Source organism: Triturus cristatus, chromosome 12, assembly GCF_964204655.1.
Source record: "Triturus cristatus chromosome 12, aTriCri1.1, whole genome shotgun sequence".
NCBI classification, from domain to species: Eukaryota; Metazoa; Chordata; class Amphibia; order Caudata; family Salamandridae; genus Triturus; species Triturus cristatus.
The window spans coordinates 767,803,154-767,826,633 of NC_140595.1; the positions used below are offsets into that span (position 1 = coordinate 767,803,154).

Below are 23,480 nucleotides of genomic sequence, written 5' to 3' on the forward strand. Positions count from 1 at the left end.
TTTGCGCTATCAACATTATTGAGAGAGTCTTTCATTTGGCTACTGTCAGTTCAAGTGGGTCTGGACCAATCAGAACATGTTGTGAATTCAAGAGTCAAACTCTGCCAGTTGGCTACAGAGGCTATGTCTGAAACATAGATGGGGACCAGTGACTCTGCTGAACTTCTTTATCTTCCAAACTTCCTTCCCAGGCCATAGTTGTTTAATTTGTGCATGTCATACTTCCTAGATCAATCACATTTAAAATAGATTCCTTTATTTTGGAGAATCAATTGTTTACGCTTCCTGCTTTACATCCTTTTCACCTTCTCAGTCTGGCCTGCATCCCGCCCCATCAGATATTCCTTTGTATTTATCTCAGATCTAAATAAGATGATGTAGCATTTGGGGAAGAATAAGCAGGAAACCAAGGATAAGCTGGAAGACAAGATAGCGAATATCTCCATTGCCACCATGTACTTGCCTCTAGTGCTGAGATAGGCTGGAATAAATGAAAGCCATACGCTAAGGAAAGCGAGCATGCTGAAGGTGATGAATTTGGCTTCGTTGAAGCTGTCAGGCAGCTTTCTAGCTAAGAAGGCCACAATGAAACTGATAGTGGCTAGAAAACCAAGATATCCCAGCATGCACCAGAAAGCAATGGGAGATCCTTCATTGCACTCAACTATTATCAGCCCAGGATGAATTTGAATGTTATATTCTGAGAAGGGGGGAGCAAAAACCAACCAAAGGACACATAGAACTATCTGAACGAGAGTACCAGGAATGATGATTATATACAATAGTTGAGGGCCAACCCATCTTCTTAAGTTACTGTTTGGTTTGGTGGCTTTGAAGGCAATTACCACCATGAATGTTTTGGCCAAAATGCAAGAGACACAAAGTGCAAAGGTAATGCCAAAGGCTGCCTGCCTCAGGAGGCATTTCTGTTCTGTGGGGCAACCAATGAAAGTCAGTGGGCAGAAAAAGCACAAGGTGAGGGACATTAGAAGGAAGAAGCTGAGGTTTGTATTGTTTGCTTTCACGATGGGTGTGTTCCTGTAGCAAAAAAAGAGTACCATAATGATAATAGGAATCACTGAAGATAAAATGCTGCTTGCTGCCAAAATAGCTCCAAAGGCATCCTCATAGGAAAGGAAGTCTGTATTCTTTGGAATGCATCGATCTCTATCATCATTGGACCACTGATCCCAGGGGCATTTAAAGCATTCACTGGAATCTAGACAAGGAAACATGAAGAAGTTCATAAGAGTTATTTCCTTCACAAATATAAAATTTTAACTGGAGGGCACCCTTGTGCTTGGCGTCATACCTGTTTGGTTTGATATCTCCCCTAATCTGCATGGGAAGCATTGAAAACAACAAACTGGCCATCCTGGTTTGATTGCTTTTCTGAATCCTTTTGGACAGCTGGGTGAGCACACTGAGACAGGAACCTAGAAGGAGATAACAGGACAATGTTTAACCATAATAAATATGATTGGCTAAAGCAGTGAGCAATATTGGCATTGCAGCAAAACAGAGATCTGCTCAAAAAAGAGTTTCTACAAAAGGATGAGTCTTGTGGGCAGAATGTGAGTCTCTGGTATTAAACTGAAGAATATACTTATTTTCTTTTCTCATAATGAGAAAAATGTATTGCAAATCATGCTGGTTGATGGTCTATTGCAGAAGAGGACACTGATGTTGATACTGTGAGTTTTTTAGAACAAAGCAGGACAAATCTGCTAAGACTCACTTGTGCCCTCCGGTAATGATCTGAATAGAATCTCTCTCACAAATACTAATGTTACTTTTTTGCATCCATCCGTCCTTAGTCTATTCAAGTAGGTCCAATTGTCTATAATGAAATAGGCATCCAAATATGCTCACTTGGTGTCTATTTGTACGGACAGCAGAAATGCTGGTATTGCAGACTTAACTGCATGGCCAACATACACCAATGATCATGGTTTTCCCTCTTGGAGTGCACTTCATGAAACAACCAGGGGACCAGCTGCAAAGTTTATTCTCTGCATGTGAACATTATATAGATCTCTCCCACCCCAACCTCTAATAAACATCCTGATGTGTGTATTATTCAGGGACCACAACATCATTGTGGGGGAAAGTAGCATATTAATCTTTAGACATGGGTGATAACAAATATGATAAAATTAAAGAGCTGTGACAAATTTTCATTTGAAATTTTCTGATTCTTACCTGTGTGTGCTTTGTGTTCCATTGAACAGTGCTGGCATTGATCATAAATGTTTTCCTTGTATGTGTGCTGGAGTCATAGCTACCCACGTTCACGTGTCTGACGGCCCCTTTGGGATCCTGCTGCCAGTTTACAATATCATACCTTGCTGGAGGGTTGCCATGTTCATCAAAGAATGCTTCTGTGTCTTCTCCTCTCAACCTCACCTTCTTGATGTAGTAAAGGAGCTGGGAATAAAGGGGGTTTTAAGCAGGTTCAGCAACTTCCTCTGCATATCTTGCCATATTAAGGGAGCACTTTTGAACCACCATTCTTCTAGTTCTATGATAGAAATCTTCATAAGAAATGTGAATGCATAAGAATAGTATAGCTTTACAACATTTCCAAAATGTACATGACACCTCCCACATGGCATATTAAGAAAGGTAAACATAGAAAACTCACAGCCCTGATTAAAAACAAAAAATACACCTTTCATATGTATGGGGAATGTGATGCAGCAAGCACAGATTTTACACATATAGTTGCAGCCTGGCCACCAAGGCTCCACAAAACAGCAGAAGGACCAGGTGATCCGTTATTCAGTAGCTCTCATGTGCCACAAGAGCATAGGCAGGGCGAGGGCTCGACAAAATATAAACTGCCAATGCAGAGTTCAGAGGAGCCACCATGACTCTGAAGACACAGAGACCTATAGTGCAATGAAGGACTGCTCACCAAGGGTAATTAAGCCTCTTGGTTTGCTAATATTTTAAAGATTCTCACCTGCAAAAACTCCATCTGACAGATTCCTTGAGTCCACCAGTCATCATTTTCTCTGTCTAAAGTAGCTCTACAATCAGCTGTAAATGCCACCATGTCAACCACATAGTGTATGATGTGTGCTGGCTCCCCATCTCAGCCAGTATGCACTTTAGGATTTTCTGTCTTGTTAGTGACGCTACTCATGGCATGTGGCATGTAGCCCTCAACCACGTGGCTTGGTCTTGGTTGCCCTTCTCGGCTTCCCACTGCAGCAGCTCCAAGGCACTGCTCCCATCTGTTCAGCTACTTGGCCCACAGTTTGAGCTCTGATCCACCCCACAGTTGTCTGTTAGCTAAGTGTTTGAAAATTACTTGTAGGTTGTTTAAAATAGTTTTGAGTTATTCTAAAACACTTTTGGGTAATTGTGAATTACTTCTGGGGGATTGTTTGATACTTTTGGGTGTTTTTATAGAATTTGTGTGCATATACTGTGTTTTGTTTTTTTCTACTGCTGTACTTGCTCACAACTGGTCGACACAGATTTTGTAATTTTTCCCATAGCCCAAGCCTCCTACCCTCCTGCCAGTCAGACAGACCTCCCACATCCTAGGGCTACTTAATGGAGGCCGCAGCACGGCTTCAGTGAATAGCGCTTGACCACTTGACTTGGTCCTGGTCTCCCTTCTGTGCTCCCTGCTGCAGTAGCTCAGTGGTGCTGCTCCCAGTCCTCCAGTTGCTTGCCCCACAGATTGAGCCCCAGTCTCCCCCTAATTATCTGTTCTGCACATCATTTGACAATTACTTTTGGGTGTCTTACAAAACTTTTGGTGTTTTTGTAGAATTCATGTGCATATACTGTGTTTTGTTTTTTCTACCACCGTACTTGCTCACAACTGGTCCTCTCCATTTTTGCTGGTTTCCCACCACCCAAGCCTCTGGCCCTCCTGCCTCCCGAACAGCCCTCCCAGATCCAAGGGCTACTTAATGGAGGCTGCAGCGCTTGCGCACCAAAAGCAAGCCCGTCTGCACCTACTGTCCCTTGACCACAGTTATTCTGCTGCAGAGCTCCATGCCTTGGACCCTGCATGCAACAACAACTGCTGCCTTCCAACACCACGCTCCACAGTGGGACCTTTCTTCTGCATCTACTGCCATTTCACCGCCATCCCTACAACACGAACCACCCCATCAAACAATGCCACACTAAACCAAGATGCTGAGATCCCAGCTGACCAACTCAACTGCCTCCTGATCAATGCCAGATCACTCTGCAAACATGCCTCTGAAATCAGGGAGACCATCACTACCATCGCCCGAGGTGACCTTCATTACTGAGACCTGGTTCACCTCTGCATCTGCCCCAGACATCGCCATGGCAACTCTCAGCCGCTACAAGATGAAACACCAAGACTGCACCAACAGACACAGTGGAGGCATCGCCATTGTGCCCAGGAAAGCAATCACCTGCACCATCACCAAAGCCGACACCATGACAACTATATGGAATACATGAACTTCCAGATCCACGCAGATGCCAAATCCACCATCAAAGGCACCCTCGCTTCAGGGACCTCAACTTCCACCTGGACGTCCCCACTGACACCAACACAACTGACCTCCTGGAAAGACTAGACCATATCGGGCTCAAGCAGATGTTTACCGACATTATACAAAGACCAGGAGACACCCTATACCCTATCCTCATGTCCAGCAGCAGAATAAGATACAGCCATACCTCAGAACTCACCTGGATGGACCACTCCATCTCACACTTCACCCTCACATGCCCGCAGCGTACCACCCCCAACTGACACAGTACCCCCTACCGCAGCTGGACAAAGGTAACAAAGCAGCAATGGACAGACACCCTGAGCACCTCTCAGCCCAGCATCACCACCAACCTGAACCAGACAGTAGAAAATGTCAATGCCTGAATCACCAGATCTGTTAACCAAGTTGCCCCCACCAAACCAGCCAAAACTCACTGACCCACCAAGCAAGCCAGTTTGTACATGGCAGAATTCTGCAAATCAAAATGCAAGTGTAAAAAACTGGAAAGAAGATGGCAAACCAGCAAGAACAACACCGAATGAGCCACCTTGAAAGTAGCCCTCAACCATTACCACTGCCAGCTAAAAGCCACAAAAAAGGATTCCCTGACATGCACGCACAAGCCAAACCAAGGAACCCTTTGCCAACATCAGAGAGTTTAACTTCCCCATAGCCACCGAAAACTCAATCCCTCTCTCACAACTCCGCAACTCCCTTACCGACCACTTCTACAACAAGATAGCAACTATCTACCAAAACTTCAATCCCCAACCCTCCAACCTCTTCTGCAACCCAAAAACCTCGATCACCAACCATCCACTCATGACACGGGAACAACTCAGCACACCAACAACGGTCACCCTGATGAACTCTTTCCACTCAGGAGCACTAACCGCCTCATGCCCTCACCTACTCTTCAACCTTGGTAGTAACGAGATCAGCTACCAGCTCACCACCATCCTCAATGCCTCCACAGCGATAACCATCTTTCCAGATGGAAACACACAGAGGTCACATCCCTCCTCGATAAACTCTCCTCCCGTTTCCCACCAAAGTCCTGGATAAGGCCATCAACCTACAGCACACAGAACATCTTGAAGGAATAAAACTGCTGGACCCCTCTTAATCAGGCTTCAGAGCTAAGTACAGCATCGATAGAGTGCTGATCGCAGCAACAGATGACATCTGATCCCTATTTGACAGAAGAGAACCAGCCACCCTCATCCTCCTTGATCTCTCTGCAGCTTTCGACATCGTCTCCCACCACAATCAATCATCAGGGAATTGTGAAGCACGCTACTCACCCATGAGGGTCTCAAGGCACTGGGGGGTGCAGCTCTGAGTCAGCTGAAGAGCCAGGTCTTGAGAAACTTCCTTAAGGTGTGCAGAGCGGGGGTGCGTCTGATGTCGATCGGGCCCATTCCAGGTCTTTGCCATGATGTTGAAGGAGGCTCTTCCACGCGCTCTGCAGATGCATGAGGTTTCGGCGAGGGCGAGGTCAGCAGAACTGAGGTTTCTCGTTGGTACATGGAAGGACACTTTTTTGTTGAGGTATTGGGGTTGGGTGTTGTGGAGGGATTTGTAGGCATTGGTGAGCTTGAAGGTTACTCTCTTCTCGACGGGGAGAAAGTAGAGGCCTCGCAGGTGTAGGGTAATGTATTGATGTTGTGGGATACTGAGGACGAGTCTGGCTGTGGTGTTCTTGATGGACTGGAATTTGCAGAGCAGGGATTTGTTGATTCCGGTGTAGAGGGCTTTTCCATAATCTAGTCTGCTTGTTGTGAGTGAGTGGGTGATGCTCTTTCTGGATTCAGGGGAATCCATTTGAAGGTCTTGTGAAGGATGCGGAGGGTGTTGAAGCAGGTGGAGGCGACGGCATTGATCTGTTGGGTCATGGTGAGGGAGGAGTTGAGTATGATGCCAAGGTTTCAGCCATGGTCTGAGGGAGTGGGAGTTTTGCCGAGGTTGGCAGGCCACCAAGTGTTGTTCCATGCTGAGGGGGTGGGTCCGAGGACAAGGACTTCTGTCTTCTCCAAGTGGAGATTCAGGCAGCTGCTGCTCAACCAGGATGCAGCGTCTCATATTCATTCCTGGAAGCTGAGTCTGGTGGTTGTGGGTATACTTTGTGAGGGAGAGGTTGAGCTGGGTGTTGTTGGCATAGGTTACTATGCTGAGTCCATGCTGTCTGACGATAGAGACGAGGGGGGCCATGTAGATGTTGAAGCGTTTGGGGTTGAGAGATGATCCTTGGGGTACTCCACAGTCGATCTCTTTGGGTTTGGAGAGGAAGGGCGGGAGTCTGATTCTTTGGGTTCTGACGGTGAGGAAGGAGTGGAGCCAGTGGAGGGTGGGTCCCTGTATGCCGGCGTCATGGAGTCTGACTGTGGGAGGCGGTGTCAAAGGCTGCAGAGAGATCTAGTAGGATGAGGGCCGTGGTGTGGTCTTGGTCGAGGAGTGCGCGGATTTCATCTGTTGCAGCGAGGAGGGCAGTCTTGATGCTGTAGTTGATGCGGAATCTGGATAGGGAAGGGCCGAGCATGGAGTTCTCTTCCATAAAGTTTGTTGGCTGGATGTTGACGATCTTCTCAGTGACTTTGGCTGCGAAGGGGGGGAAAGTTATGGGTCGGTAGATTTTGAGGTCCATCTGGTCTGTGGAGGGTTACTTCAGGAGGGGCTTGACTTCTGCGCATTTCCAGTTGTCAGGGAATGTGCTGGATTCAAAGGCAGCATTGATGGTGCATCGTAGCTCGGGTGCTATGGTGGAGGCGGCTCTATGGAAGATGTGCAGCGGGCATGGGTCCACGGGGCTCCAGAGTGAATACTTTTCATGGTCGTGGAGGTACCTTTGGGGGAGACCGGTGTCCAGGCAGAGATGGTAGGCTGGCTGTCATTGCTGGAGGAAGGAGTGGTTTCTGTGTCTGGTGTCTGTTCGTTGAAGTTGTGGTAGATGGATTTTCAGATGGAGGTAGGAGCCGAGTTTGTTGCAAACGTCCTGGGAGGGCGTGACATCTTAGGCTTAGCTGAAGGGTTTTTTGAATTCCTGAATGATGCTAAAGACTTCCTTTAAGTTACTGGAGTTAGCAATGATTTTGTTCTGGATGAAGGTCCTTTAACTGGATCTGATGAGTTGGTGGTATTCAGTCATGGCATTCTTGTAGGTGGTCCTATCTTCCACTGTTTTGCTGTTTCTCCATCTGTGTAGTTCTTTGGCTGCAGAGTTGGTGTTGGTCGAGGTGGGAGGAGGATTGTAGTTGAGGGTGGAGTTGAGGTGCTCCTTAGTGATCTTGCTCCAGTTCCTTTGTGGAGGGCATGGTGTAGGTTTGTGAGCAGTGGTTTGGACGAAAGAAAATGTATGCAGTGGTGGTCAGTCCATGGGGTTGCATGGTGTGGCTGAAGTGGATGTTGTTACCTCCTGTGGAAATGGGGTCAAGAGTGTGTCCTGCCTTGTGGGTGGGGTGGTGACGAGCTGTTTCAGTCCGATGGTGGCAATGTTGTCCCAGAGGGCCGAAGAGTTGGGGTCGCTAGGGGTGTTGAGGTGGAAGTTTAGGTCCCCGAGCAGTATGTAGTCCATGGAAGTGATTGCGTGGGGTGCGATGAGGTCTGTCATGGTTGTGGTGAATGTGGTTCGAGGTCTGAAGGCGAGGTTTCTCAATAGGGTCGTTCTCGGGCTGGTCTAACTCTGGAAATTGAGGTGATCCGTGGGGGACGAGGAGTCGTTCATGCTGGAGGTGGTAAGACAAAGGGAGTTCTTGTGTGCGATGGCGAATCCTCCTGGGTGGTTGGGGTGGTCCTCTGGATCTTGTATTCGTCAGGGATGGCGGTAGCGATGTCAGGCAGAGGTGGGGCTGGTCCAGCTTTCCATGAAGAAGGAGATGGCTGGAAAGAGAGTGTTGAGGAGGTCCCAGATTTCGATTGCATGTCTGTGCAGGGAGCGCACATTGAGGAGGATGTTATGTTATGTTATGTTAAAATAATTTTATAATGCACACAGCTACCCAAAAAGGGTTTCCCAGCGCAGACCTGAAGGAACAGAAAGAAGTGAGGGATTATTGATTAAACAACCAGGTTTTTAGTAGCTTACGGAAATTCGTATGTAGTGTTTCTTTACGAATCGCTATGGGGAGAGAATTCCATAAGAATGGGCCAAGATAGGAATAAGAGGGGTGTGAGAAGTTGGCCTGGCATATGCTGGTCACTAGTTATAGTGGCCACCTTGCACCAGTCCAATTCGACTCTTATGGTAGATAGGTTTAAGACAACCTTTTAAAGAAAGCTATCCTAGTGGTAGCTGTGGAGAGCAGCCTTCAGACTAAGTCTCAGAGGAATGTAAAGCAGCTTGTTTTACATTATAATCTCTTGAATTACCAAATGAAAGGTAACCACACAGGTATATATATCAAATATATATGTATTTATTTCTAGACACACTCTACTAATCTCTTTATGAGATTAGAAGTCAGGAACACATTCAAATATCAACGTTTCACAATAAGTTAAGCACAAATATGGCTGGGGCCCTAGGGGAGTACCAGACCATATACTAAAAAAGAGGTTTAGGAAAGTCGACTTGCAAGGGGACAAGGCCTAGGGCCTGTAGAATCGCTGGGGCTTCACGAATCCAGCCAAGACCCACGGGAGACACGTACAGTGTGAGAACACAGCCATAGGTTCCCTATTGATTTCAATGGAGCAAGTCGCGGTTGGATTTTTAAAGTTTAAGGGTACTTCTAGGAAGTCTACAAGCAAGTCACTTACAAGGTAAGTAGTTCGAGGGCCAACACCCACTAGAGCACTGGAGTGCACGAGTTACCTCACCCAGGGAAGCCGGGTGCATAGGTGTCTTTTGGTGTCGGGTCGCGTCGTCGTTTTCTATGGAAGCCGAAGAAGTTTTGCTGCTTGTGAAGACTGAAGAAGTGTCCGGTGGAATCCAAGGCTGGATTCAAGATGAAAAAGGCCTGAAAGCAGAAGGTACAGTGTTCACAGTCACTTGCCAGTGACCCGGGCCAGGAAGATGGATGCCCACGGAAGTGGGGTGATTTCAGGTGATCAAGGGTGTTTTGACTCTTCAGCCACGAGGTCCAGGAGGTGTTGAGGACAACCAGGAGCTGGATTCGGAGTGTCCCATAAAGTCTGCAGCTTACTGAGGTGTCGGAAACCAGATTGGAGCCAACAAGCCTTGGCAACAGCAAGTATTGTGGAAAGTGAAGAAAGTGAGCGGTGCAGACCAGCAAGGTCTGAGGGACTCACCCAGCAAGGGTGAGTGAGGGCAGACCAGGAGCAATCAGGGGAGCCCTTTGGTTTGATCAGAAAGTCTTCAGGGGACCCACCATCCAATGGATAAGGGATTGCGAAAATGCCTTGTGAGGAAATGCTTTACAGGAGCCCACGGTCACTCGGACCTTGCTGCCAGAGCCTGGAAACCCTCCCTCTCCACCTCCGCACCTTGCCCTTGCTGAACCATTTCAGGAAGAGCCTCAAGAGTTGGCAGTTCAACTGACACCTGGCAGCACAGCACCTGGGTTCCCACTGGAGTGAGTAGCCAAGCTAAATAAATACTACTTGATTTAGAGATTGATGTATACTCCCTATTTTTCAAACTCACTTCAATTATCAGGAGGTACAAGAAATCACTGAAGTCACTACTGTATGGCCCTGGTAACAAGCTAGTACTTAAATTGCGGTCCATGTACAAACAGCAGTTTGCACATGCATACAAATTCTGAGTTGAGTGAAAAATTTCGCATCCTTACTGTTTTTGCCTGATAGATTTCAGCATGTAAACCCAACAAACTCCAGGGAGAAGGGCAAAAATGCTGAATTTGGTGTATAAAATAAATCTTAGTTCTGCATGAAATACTCCATTCAAGTAAAAGCAATTAAGAGTGTAATGTTATTAACAAGGTGTAGTAAACACCACACCCTGTCCACAACAACTTGAAACAAGTGTTAATGTCTGTAGTATGACAATAAAAAATTATTATTCTTTTCTCAATGTACTCTACTTCAAAATCTGATTAGAAAATATTGGATAAAGCCTATAGGCCTTTACTTGGTTCATTACATTACATGATGAAACAAAAAGTATAACATAGTCTCATATTTGATGCTAACACATTCTAAATAAGATAAGAGAGATGATTATTCTAAACAACTTCCTGATGTCATCAGACAGTTTTCAAATCATATACTGAACCCTCTACCCAACACTAATCCTGAAATGAACTCCAAAAATGTTGCACTCTTTTTCAAAGAACAAAATCAACAAAATCAAATTTTAACTGGCACTGACACCAGCCCTGCCCATTAATATGGCTTTGACCCAGAAATCTGTAATCACCTTGTATGAATGCAGAGAAACCACACAACCTGAGCTGTGCAAAACAACAGCAAAATGCAAACTTGTACCTTCCTTACAGACCCCATTCCTTCCTGCAAATTCAAAGAGATTAGCCCCTTCTTAACACCATTCTGAATAAATTGAATTCATACATCAGTATCACAAGGCATCACCCCAAATTACCTATACGATGGTCAAGCCATCAACCTCCAAAAAAGTCAACAATAGACCTTGAACAGTTGAACAATTATCAACCACTATCAATCCTTCTCTTCCTGGCCAAGCTACTGAAAACTACATTAACCCCTTCTGTGCCACGCCCTTTCCCCCTCCTGTGCCGGGCGTTTTCTTAGTGGGCGGGTTTCATGACGAGATAGTCTCGTCATGGGCACAGCGCGACCGTGCTCCATGACGAGACTATCTCGTCATGGGCACAGAAGAGGTTAAAACCCAACTAAATTTCTTAATTGCCTATAACAATCTTCTTGATGATTTCCAGTCAGGTTCAGGACAGGTTGAGGCACTTAGATCACTATGCTTTAAACTGTTAATGATGACCCCCTTTTTTTTCACTGATACTCAACACAATTAACAATCCCTCTCACCTTAAGATTCTTGATGACAGGATGGGTCTCAGAGAAGTAGTATTAAAAAGGTGCTGATCATATGTGTACAACCTCTATCAATCCATAAAAGTCCTGAATCAGAGTTCAGCCTCACTTTTCTCCGACAATGGGTATCCTAATGTACTATAACCTCTTCAGAATGGAGCCGTTTGATGGTTTGGTAAAGCTCCAGACTCTCCTATCACAGCAGTTTAGATGAAACACAGCTGTCTTTGAGAGTATCTCTCCAAAAGACTGGATGTTTCACTTGAGAACTGCGATTCTTGGATGAAGAACCACTATCTCAAACTGAATCCTTCAGAAATTTCACTGCCACTAATTTCACCACCTAACTGCTCAAGACCAGGGCAATCTTGGCAAAACGCACTCAATATCCTAAATGTTCAGCTCTCCATCATCCATTATGGAAAATTCCTGGATATCCGATTAGACAGGTTTGTCAGTTTTTAAACCCACATCAACCCTATTGTAAGGTGCCTACTAACAAATAAGAATTATTCAAAAAATCAAAACCCTTCTGCCTGCCAAACACTAACCACGTTGTCCAATCCCTAGACTTCTCTCGATTAGGCACTTAACATTCCTTGTTACTGGTATACTACAGCTGCAATGAAAGCTGCTCTCCATGTAGCTGTGGGGCTAGTTTAAGGCACTTAGGGGCATATTATCAAGCACTGCGTTAAAATTATCGCCGCTTTCGCGGCAGAAAACTGCTGCTAAAGCGGTGATAATGTGCTTGATAATATGCCCTTGAGAATTCCCATAGAAGCCCATGTCCTGGTGTCAACATGGGCTTCTATTGGAATTCTCTGCGGCATATTATCAAGCCCATTATCGACGCTTTAACTGCAGTTTTCTGCCGCTAAAGCGGCGATACTTTTAACACTGTTTCTTGATAATATGCCCCAAAGAGTTTGGCCACATCACACATGCCCATATCTCTTTAAAATGTTTCACAATCAAAGTGAGAAGTATCTTGAAAAGTGAAATCGAAATAATTATTGTGTGGCCAAATATCATAGAAAGAATATGAGAATTTCGAGGACAAGAATATCGTAAAGGTACATTCCTATAGTTAAGCAATGTTTTACCATGCTTAACTTCAGATTTATGTACCTTAGAGATATATACATATATCTCTTCAAGAAGCATAGATGTGAACGTGAGAATGCAAATCTTTACTTACCTATTTGTGCTTACCTTCTCAGTATTTTTGTCCTCGATATATTGGTCACACTATATTTTTTTCCTAGATATTCTGACAGACAATCCTCTTTAAAATGTACCTGCATAAATCTCTCCACTCTAAGACACTGAATTATTTCTCTAGCCAACTTGTTGTCTCAGGTGGACTCTGAAAAATACATATTGCAAAGATTTCCGTTGGAATTCATTGTCTGAAGAAAGAAAACATGTTTGTAACCAAACTGGATAGACACCAAACCGGTGGTATTCAGTTCCACCCATTAAAAGGACAAACCTGTTCTTTTAAATCTTTAATAGCAAAATGAAAAAAAATATTATTCCAGCAATATTGTCTTACTTAACTACTTAAGCAAACACAAGGAGATGATGGACGGAGCGCTGAAACTTTTCAGACACTCACCCCAGTCACAGATCTGGGTTGAATCCATCATCGTTCTTTAGCTCACTTCGCCACCTCAGTTCAGACCCAGCTATATGCAAATCAGTCTTGTTCCTGTGCCTCATGGAAACAATCCAGCCCCAACTGCAAAGCCAGGTCTTCGTGTTGGACTGTTTCCATGAGGCACAGGGTCAGGACTGATTTGCATATAGCTGTGTCTGAACTGGGGTGGCGAATTGAGCCGAAGAATGATGATGGATTCTACCCAGTTCTGTGACTGGGGGTGAGTGTCTGAAAAGTTTCAGCGCACCGTCCATCATCTCGTTGTGTTTGCTTACTTAACTAAATGCCTGTCTTCGCAACTGAAACTTGGTATCAAACACCTGTGAACTGGACTTGCTTTGGTGAATAGATCATGTCCTAAATGGTCCTAATGTAGTTTGCAAACAATGTAATTGATAGAAAAGAATGTTCATATAACCATGGATAGAGGCACCAAGGTATCATACACACAGAGGGAGTAGTTCCTCTGGGAAGAGACAAGCAATGCAGCGCCGGCCTGTGTGTCTGATACATTGATTCTGGAGGAATGTGAGTGTAGGACTTTGTTAAATATCTCTCATCATCCCCTTCATGATTACTGACAGATGCACCAATGCCCATCATAATTTTGACTTCTCTATTTCAGATTGTAAATACATTGAACCTTCTAGATTTATATATTTGTATCTTATCTTATTTTTATACTATGTAAATATCTTCTTTTGTTCATATATCAGAAACTCTGTGAAGTGTTTTTCCTTTCCCTTGGTCTTCTACATGCTACACCATAAATAAATATACATTATTGACCGTCAAAATAACATCATCTGGATCCTGGCATTCCACCCATTGCAACTTGAATATCATCTTCTATTTTCAATGTTTTACTTATCTCACCTTTTACAGTGTAGTGGCTCTCATTTTTAACAGAACGAAATTCCAAAGTCAGTATGTAGAAAACAGAAGTTTGATATACTAGGGCTGATGTTTAAAGATAAATTAAAATATACTTATTGCTTAGATATTGAAAGAGAAAGGAGGACAATTAAAAAGAACAGATAGAAAAGCTCTATGAAATGAAAATAAATCCCAGTATGCATTCTCAAAATTTGTGAGAGCTTGGGACTTAGAATCAATATGAAGATCTACCTATTTTTCTAGACACCTACCTTTTTTTCTAGAACACACTCGCTCTAAATAGGAATATCTTCACTCAAATATTCTTCCTCCTTGTAAAGGACACCTATGGTATGCTTTGGCTCAAGTCCATTTTCAGCGCTCCTTTGCTCTCCATCCAGGTTGTCCTTTACAGATACCCTTATACATATACATCCAGCTGGTTTCTTCCAAATACTACAGTTTATAAAGCAATATAAGCTGGCAGGTTGTGGCGCAAATGACAGAGCTGGTTAGCGGAAGTTGGCATTGGTCACCGCAGACTGCTGTGTGGGACGAGGCAGTGCATCGTGAAACTTACGAGCAGTGCCCCAACCATGATGCGGTCACGGGTGTCAAAGTCAGCAGCAGCGACGGTGTTGGTGACACCAGGATGCTGAAGTGAAACGAGGCGGTACGGAGTGTGGTGCCCACAGGTCACGGTGCAATCAGCGGCTCAGTGGTGTCAGCGTTCTTCGTCATCACAGAGCCACCGACAGAGTCGGTTGCATTTCCAATCTCTGAGGCGACTAGAACAGTGGTTCTAGAAGCGGTAACCAGAGGTTGGTGAAGTCTTTGCAGTCCCTGAGACTTCAGAACAGGAAACAAGCTCTGATTCAAGCCCTTGGAGATACTCAGCAAAAGTAAAGAAAGTTCAGTCCAGGGCTTTTACTGCCAAAGACAGAAGCAGCAAGTGCAGGCTAACCCTACAAAGCAACAAAACAGCAAAGGGGCAGTACTCCTCCTGGCAGCTCTTCCAGATCTTCTTGGCAATGTTCCTAGATTCAAGTGAGTTCTAAAGTTCTGGGGTCTGGGCCCCAGTACTTATACCCAACATTCCTTTGTTATCTCAGGCAGAGAGTGTCTGTGCTTAGTCCAAACCAGTTCTGTCCTCCCTGGCCCAGCCTCCTGGCTGGAGGTGGAGACAGCATTGTGGAAGTCAGACCAGGCCCATTCAGATGAAAGGAAACCTCGTCCCCCTACTCTAAATGCAGCCCAGGTCTATTCAGCCCAGCCCTGACTCATCAGACTCTCTGGAGCCACTGCTCCTCCCCAGCCCCTGTAACTCCAAAGCCCGACAGTCAATGCACATCCTAGCAGAGGCAGATGGAGATGGCTAAGCAAGCAAATATCTACTTTCTAAAAGTGGCATTTTCAAACACAGAATGTAAAAATCACCTTAACTTAAAGATGAACCTGAACGTCCTGAGTATCCTGAGTTCAGGCATACTAAACTTTATTTTCCTATCTGGTGCCAATGGGAAGTTATATTAATAAGATGTTATAAATTAACTCCCATGCTTTCCTATGGGTCAGATAGCCTTTCAACAGTGAAAAACGAAATTGGCAGTATTTAACCATCAGGCCATGCCACATATATCAGGGCATGTCCTACCTTTCAAATTCACTGCACCCTGCCCACAAGGGGTAGGTTGGGAATACCTTAAGGGTGACTCACATGTAAGAAAAGGGAAGGTTAGAGCCTGGCAAGTGGGTGCAATTGCAAGTCGACATGGCAGTAGTAGACTGCACACAGACACTGCAGTGAAAGGTCTGAGTCCCCTTTCAAGGTCTGCTTGTGTGGGTGACACAACCTGTGCTGCAGGCCCAATAGCAGCATATGATTTACAGGCCATGGGCACACATAGTGTACTATACTAGGGACTGACTATGCTTCAGAAAGCAAAAATACAGGGGAAACACGCCAAAAGATGCCAAGTCTATTAAAGTCTATGCAATTTCTGGTTGCCTGATCCCAGACTAACCAAGCCACATGTGTTCTTCACAGGTAATAGGGATATGGCAGTAAGCATCTTTCATAAGAGCAATGAACTGCTCATAGCGGAGTTACCCTGCCCTAATTTCTCAGCGGCATAATGGATAGAGAGCTAACCAGTGAAGGGACTTTAATTACTTTCAGTGTATTTATTGTGAGATATTTTAGTGACCAGATATTTTATGGCCATTAAGACTGCCCAGAGCTGGGTGAAAATGCATAAATATTATGTTTCTTAACTTACACGGACTGTATGCAAATATTGAAGTGAATTCAACAGGCCATCATTTCCTGTGGCTGAGCTTCTGAAACAGCACCTGCCAATCAGCCTAAAAGTGCATGAAATTAGGTTACAGTCAAGCAGTGCAGTGGGTAGCCGTCCTTGGCCCCGTTGGTAGTCAGGTTAAAATGCTGAAATGTGAAGTTAGCAAAAGTGATTTTTACAACGGCTTTCTTCGAAGTGCTGTTAATGCAAGCCCAGCATCTGAATGTAAAAGTATGGTAACTAAAGGTTTTATATTGATGTTCCAATGTCATTGTGGAAATGTTTCCTGCTTCTCTTTTATCTTAATATTTGGGTACTCACTGGGGGCTTGGTCACACACAAAGCACTGTGTTCCCATATTTGTAACTAATACAAGGTTACATATCTGTGGTTAAACTATCTGTGCTATACCCTCTTCTCTTCAACATATAAAAATGAGATGTGCTTATAATATGCCTTTAAGGTGAAAACCTACCTGCCACGGTTGGAAATATGATACATCTGCACAGGTCTCTTGAATGAAAGGCCCGACACCCTTTATGCACATAGTCAGATCCTTTAAAGCCAGTGCTGTGGCATAAACCGCTTTGTAGATATTGTAGGTGCCTCTAAAGTCCATGTTGCTGCTGATTGGAAGACTTTCTAGTTTCTCATCCCCTGTGCATTTCTTGGTTGTATTGTCTTTCATCAGGAGTGTGTTCTCATCTAACCACTGACAACCAAAGGCTTCTTCCCAGAACCTTCTCACAAAGATATCATCTGGAGCTTTAGAAGGGTGGATTCTCTTGAAGTACTCTTGAAAACCCACCATCTCGCCACTGGATATTGCAAATCCTATAGTGCTGGCCAGGATTTCTGAGTATTTCTCAAATGGGAAGAGGAAAGCTGTTGACCAGCCTTCACTGGCAATCCAGGTCTTCCCAGTTACATTTTGCCTCACCATCTCATCTAAGAGAGGAATCAGGTATGCAGTAGAGGAAAAGATAACAATGGCAGTGGCTGCTGATTTTTTGATAACTTGAGCAATATGAAAAACATTTTTGTCCACTCTGCTTAAAAGAATGTTCTCAGTGAATGCCACACAAGCCCCATTCTTGGTTATCTCCTTTTGCACTATTTGACTCCCCAGCTGTCCATAGCTGTCTTCTGAGGCTACAATGCCCACCCAAGTCCATCCAAAATGTGTTAGTAATTGGGCAAGTCCCCTGGATTGGACGTCATCACTGGGGATGGTGCGGAAAAAGGAAGGGAATTGGTTCCGGTCACTTAGTAGTGGACTTGTTGAATAATAACTGACCTTCCCCCCCCAAAAAAAAGACACCTTTTAGTACAAGGTTAATTCAAATGCAAACATTCTCAAACATGAGCTGTGTTCTAAACCTGTACTTGAACTAGATACCCTACATAAAAAAACACAAAAGCAAGTGGTAAAATTAAAGTCAGCTGCAAGGAAAAATTAGAAACTACTGATAGTGCAAGAGTTCAAATTGTTCCATATCATCTGAGCCATTTCAGTCAGCTCTTCTAAAGAGCATTACAGCAGCCATTTTTTTTCTAACACATTCATATGTACCATTTTACCTATAGTGCAGCATTACAATATAATGTAAAACCCAGACAGGAGTGCATCCTAAAATTTCATCATAAACACATACATATGAAGCAATAACCAGTAAAACAATTTGAGATAAGTAAACTTCGATAGACAATCGATACTGCATAGATGGAACATTTCTTCATTTCAAAATAATCACTCAATACATTTCACTGTCTTAAATTCAATCAACATAATGTGGTAGTTCATCTTCATAGTTCCAAAAAATACATGAAGACCTTCTTCTGTGTTGAGTTATTTTGCTATGATCATGAATTGAAGAAACATTACACAGGACTCCATAGTTTGAGGACTTAACTTTGTTACCTCTCCCTAATGTGCGCGAGCGTAATTCTGATTGGTGGTTACATGTCAGTCAACATTCGAATCGGTCGAAATCAGGAAGTGTTGGCCGCCATTTTGTGTGTTTTGTGTGTGACAGTGAAAAAGAAAGGTGGAGAACGTGAAAAGGGGGCAGGGTAGAGAGTTCCTGACCCCCTAGCCTTTGTCAGGGGGTCCCTGAAAGACCCCGAAGGATGAAAAAAACATTTTATTTTTTTTTCCAAAAATCGCGGTGTGCGCGCACCGTGCGCGCACCGTGCGCGCACGGTGAAAAACCTTAAAAAAAACAAAAAACATTCTAAACGAGCCATTCCATATTACAGGATACAGTCAATCTATAACTATATACATAGGTAGTTTATTGTAAAATAAATATATAAAAAATATAATAATACATACATAACTTAGCATTTAAAAAACCTTACAAATTCACTTAAAAAACCATAGGTTTCACACACGTTATAGTTCGGAATTAGCATTTAAAAAACCTTGCAAATTCACTTAAAAAACCATAGGTTTCACACATGTTATAGTTAGCTGGACATTTCACTAGTAAAAAACCATAGAAATTCCACCGTTACAGTTAGTTCAGATAGCTATAACTCACGCAGTGGATTGCGGGCGCGCGAGTTATAGTTATCTGAACTAACTATAACGAAGGAATTTCAATGGTTTTTTACGAGTGAAATGTCCAGCTAACTATAACATGTGTGAAACCTATGGTTTTTTAAGTGAATATATATATATATATATCAGACAAATTCCTTTTCAGGATAAATCCACACGCACTCCCTGGTGTAGTGTTATTTCCAAGTCAGTTTAATCATATCCATAGCATGGCAAGCAGGTTACAAACCCAACGCGTTTCAGTCTACTTAGACCTTGTTCACGGGTAAAAGACATTTTTTTCATTCTTTTTTATATACCGGTCACATGATGTTACATCACATCCTGCTTTGCATTATGGTCCTTGTAGTGCACCAACCATATAAGGATTATATTAAACTTTCATATCCAGTGTCAATGTTAGCTCTCATTAACATTTTGTGTGTGTTTTTATCACAGAGTTATTTCTTGTCCTTGGGGGAACATTAGGTATATGTATAAATATATATTATATATATCAACATCACAATTTTATCAAAGTGACTTACACAAGGTCAATTTTGTAACTCTTATTTGGTTTTACGTAATTCTTTTGCCCGCTAGTGGGCTATGAATTATACCTCCAATTGTTATTGTTATACCCTCCGGTGGGTGATACTCAGTCAAACAAATTCCCCCATGGATTACTCTGCGATAACAATCCTAATTGTACGTGAAGTGTGTTTAAAAATTTGCATAATTATACACAAATAATATTGCGATATCCTTTGTCCTGTCTGGATATCGAGAGGCCACAAATAGTAATGTTAATTAGACTGTGGTACATTATATCCCATGGCTTGAACCTTAGTGTCACCAATAGTCTGTTTTTCTGCTTTATAAATGGGAATGCATCTCCTCGTCCTAGGCCTGGGCGTAGTTCGCGAAGTAGCACTTCGTGAAGCTACGCAAAGTGAAGTTCGCACTACGCGAGCTACGCGTAGCACTTTGCGAACTGCGTAGTACCTTGTTCGCACTGTGCCAGATGTCGTTTTCAATGATTGCACAGTGCGGACAAGCAACCGGCACTGTGCAATCATTGAAAATGGCATCTTGCACAGTGCGAGCTGTAGTTTTCTGCTGCTCGAGTAGATTTTTTCTCGAGCTTCAGCTTTCTCAACGCGAACTGGTAGTTTCTCATCGCGAGCGGTCGCGAGCATACGCGACCACTCGCAATGAGAAACCTGACCTCCTCACGTTGGAAATCTCGCCGGGAGGTTTATTTTCCATGCTCGCGATCGCCAACTTGAAGTTGCTGATCGCGAACAAGGAAAAAGTCTCGCCGGGATGTCATTTTGCTTCCTCGCGGTTGCCAACTTGACGTTGAGGACCGCGAACAAGCAAAAAATTACCGCAGCACTACGCAACACTACGCTACTCGTGTTCGCACTGTGCTACGTGCAGTTCGTGTAGTGCGATGTAGCGTGAACTTCGCAAACTACGCAAGCGTAGCGTAGTGCTTTGCCCAGGCTTAGTCCTTATTCAATCCATACGGAACCAGAGTTCTGAAAGAAAGAATGTGGCGTGATTCCTTCTGCCTGAGAGTCTTTTCCCGATTGCCACCTCTCACATGGCAACCGACCATTTCAACAGCATAAAAACTCAGTTTCTTCCAGTCACTTGCATGGTATCTTTCCATGTGTTCCGCAACAGCATAGCTGCGGTCCTTGTTGATTGTTGCCCTTACGTGTTCTAGAATACGTTTTTTAAGTTCACAGACTGTGCTCCCCACGTATTTCAGTTTGCACCGACATTCGATGATATAGATCACGTATTGGCTTTTACAGTTGATCATTTGATTGATTATCCATTTCTTTTGGTTAGCCATTGTGATCTCTTTCATATTTTGTGCGATTTGGCATACTTTGCACGTAGAGCACTTGTAAAAACCTTTTAGTTGCAACCAGGTTTGTTGTTTTTTTGTTGTTTCAAAGTGACTGTGGACCAATTCGTCCTTTAGATTCTTTGCTCTCCTGTATGTAATTTTAGGGTGATTTCCCACTATTTTGGCCATCGTGGGATCTAAGGTCAGTATGTTACAGTGTCTCCGTAAGATTTGTTCAATTTGTTTGGATTGCGTAGATAATGTCGTGATCAACCGGATTGCATTTTCCTCTTGTTTTTTGCTTGAATTTTTATCCTTAATGATGTCTTCTCTGTTTTGCTTTTCAGTTCTTTTTAGACAGTCTGCCAATATTCTTGTGTTATATTTGCGTTTTCTGAATCTCAGTATGGATTGTTGACTGTGTTTTTTCCATTCATTTTCTTCTGAGCACATACAACGTATTCTCAGTAGCTCCGCGTAGGGGATGTTTCTTATTAAAGATGATTGATGGAAGCTCTCCGCATGTAATGTCGCATTGCTACCTGTACTTTTGCGATGTAATGTGGTGTGTATTTTTGCATCCTTGATATAAATCTCTGTGTCCAGGAACACTCTTCTGTTGTTACTGATGCTGTACGTAAAGTGTAGATTGGTGTCTGTGTTGTTTAGGATATTGAAGTATGAGTCGAACTCTTCCTCTGACCCATTCCAAATTATGAAGAGATCGTCTATGTATCTCATCCAAGATACTATTCGCTCCACATATTAATCATTTTTAGTCTCCCAAGCCACTTTTTGTTCCCACCAGCCCATTGTGAGGCATGCATAGCTTGGACTGAAGGAAAAACCCATTGCAGTGCCATCCTTTTGTAGGTATATTTCTTCTCCAAACATGAATACGTTTTTAGTAAGACATAACTCAATCATATCTCCTATCATTGTGTTATGATGTGTATAGTGAATATTCCGTTCTTTTAGGAAATATTTGCATGCTGTTAGTCCAATTTTATTGTTGATTTTGGTGTACAAAGAGATAACATCCATTGTTATCAATTTGTATGTCGGTTCCCATTCAACGTCTTGTAGTATTCTTAATGGGTCTTTGGTATCTCGTAGATATGATGTTAATTCTTTGACATATGGGAACAAAAATGTATCCACGAAATTCGCAATTGGTTCCAGTAGCGATCCTTTGGCAGATACAATTGGTCTCCCTGGTGGTTTCGTGGGATTCTTGTGGATTTTGGGGAGAACGTAGATCGTTGCCACAATTGGATTTTCTGTTGAAAGATATTTGAATTCATCTTGATCTATTAGTTTTTTCTCCCTCCATTCCTTCAATTTTGTGTCCAAATCATGTTAGATGTATGTCGTGGGGTTCTCTTTCAGTCTTTCATAGTGATTTGTGTTGTTAAGATGTGCATGGGCTTCTTCTACATAGAGATTTTTATCCTGTATTATAATATTTCCGCCTTTGTCGGCAATCTTGATTACGATCTCATCATCTGATTTCAATTTTTGCAAGGCCTTGCGTTCTTCCAGCGTTATATTATATCTGTGTTTTTTGTTATTCAACTGGTATAGATCTTTAACCACTGCTTCGTGGAATATTTCTATTTTGTTTCCGGTTGGAAATTGTGGGTTATATTTAGATTTGGATTTCTTTCCACTACTACCTTCCCCCAATTGTGTGCTGTATACCTCCAAATCATTCAATAGTTTGCTGTTGTCTTTGTCTAATTCCATCAACGTGATAAAATGTTATGTTATGTTATGTTACAGTCTCTTCTATAGCGCACAGATGCCCCAGCCAAGGGGCGTCCCGGCGCTTAAAAAAGGTCACAGCACTACAACATTCTGTACAGCCAGTGGGACACAGACGGAAAACTAAGCTACATGGGGAAACAGATGTGTTTTAATAGCCCTCCTAAACTTAAAAAGTTAATCAATTTCGTGAATGTTAGGGGGGAGTGTATTCCAAAATCCAGCAGCTAGTACCCGGAAAGACCGTCCCCCAGCTCTAGAAAGCCTAAACCGTGGAACCACCACAAGATTTTGGCCTGAAGATCTTAAGGCACGCACAGGCACATAAGGTACCAAAAGATTGGCAAGAATCGGGGGGAGGCCCACTTGAGAATCTTGAAGGAAAGACACAGAGTCTTAAAAGAAATCCTCTGTGCTATCGGTAGCCAGTGCAAAGAACGGATAGTACTTTCCGCAGAGCAGAACCTCGGTAAACCTACCAGTGCTCTGGCTGCGGTGTTCTGAATACGTTGCATCCGAACAATCTCAGCCTGATTGGCCCCCAACAGGAGCAAGCTGGCATAATCAAGCCGAGATAAGATGGACGCCTGTATGACTAGCTGTCTAGTCGGAGCGTCAAAAAATTGCAGGATAGGCCTCAGCCCACGTAAGATGCCGAAGCAAGTAGCCGCCACTTTTTTAGTGTGAATGTTATAACCTAAAACTGGGTCCAGCCAGACCCCCAAGTTTTTTACCTCTGAAACTGGGATAGGAGTAATACCCAATTCAGGAGGCCACCACATGTCACCCCAAAGATCTGCTCGCTTACCAACGATCATAACCTCCGTTTTTTGGGCATTTAACTGGAGACAGTTGGTATTCATCCAGCTAGCTACCTCCAACAGACCATCCCGGAATCTGGGGGCATCCAGGTCGGCATCTCCGTTGAGTACAACCGCCAGCTGCGTGTCGTCAGCATAGGAGAACATGGTTATGCCCCACTGTTTGACGACCGCAGCTAGCGGTCTCACATAAAGATTAAATAATG

The 23,480-nt window shown here is 43.6% G+C and overlaps 1 protein-coding gene across 1 annotated transcript in view; it reads right to left on the reverse strand.

Moving 5' to 3' along the window:
* Positions 1–290: 290 nt before the first annotated feature.
* The window catches only part of LOC146782774 (vomeronasal type-2 receptor 26-like), a 95,645-nt gene continuing 72,455 nt past the window's right edge, over positions 291–23,480 (reverse strand). The window contains exons 3-5 of the mRNA XM_085637245.1: positions 2,203–2,427; positions 1,313–1,436; positions 291–1,219 (exon numbers count right to left, since the gene is read on the reverse strand). Of these exons, the coding sequence (XP_085493371.1) occupies positions 291–1,219; positions 1,313–1,436; positions 2,203–2,427 (1,278 nt within the window). The remainder of the gene's footprint in view (positions 1,220–1,312; positions 1,437–2,202; positions 2,428–23,480) is intronic.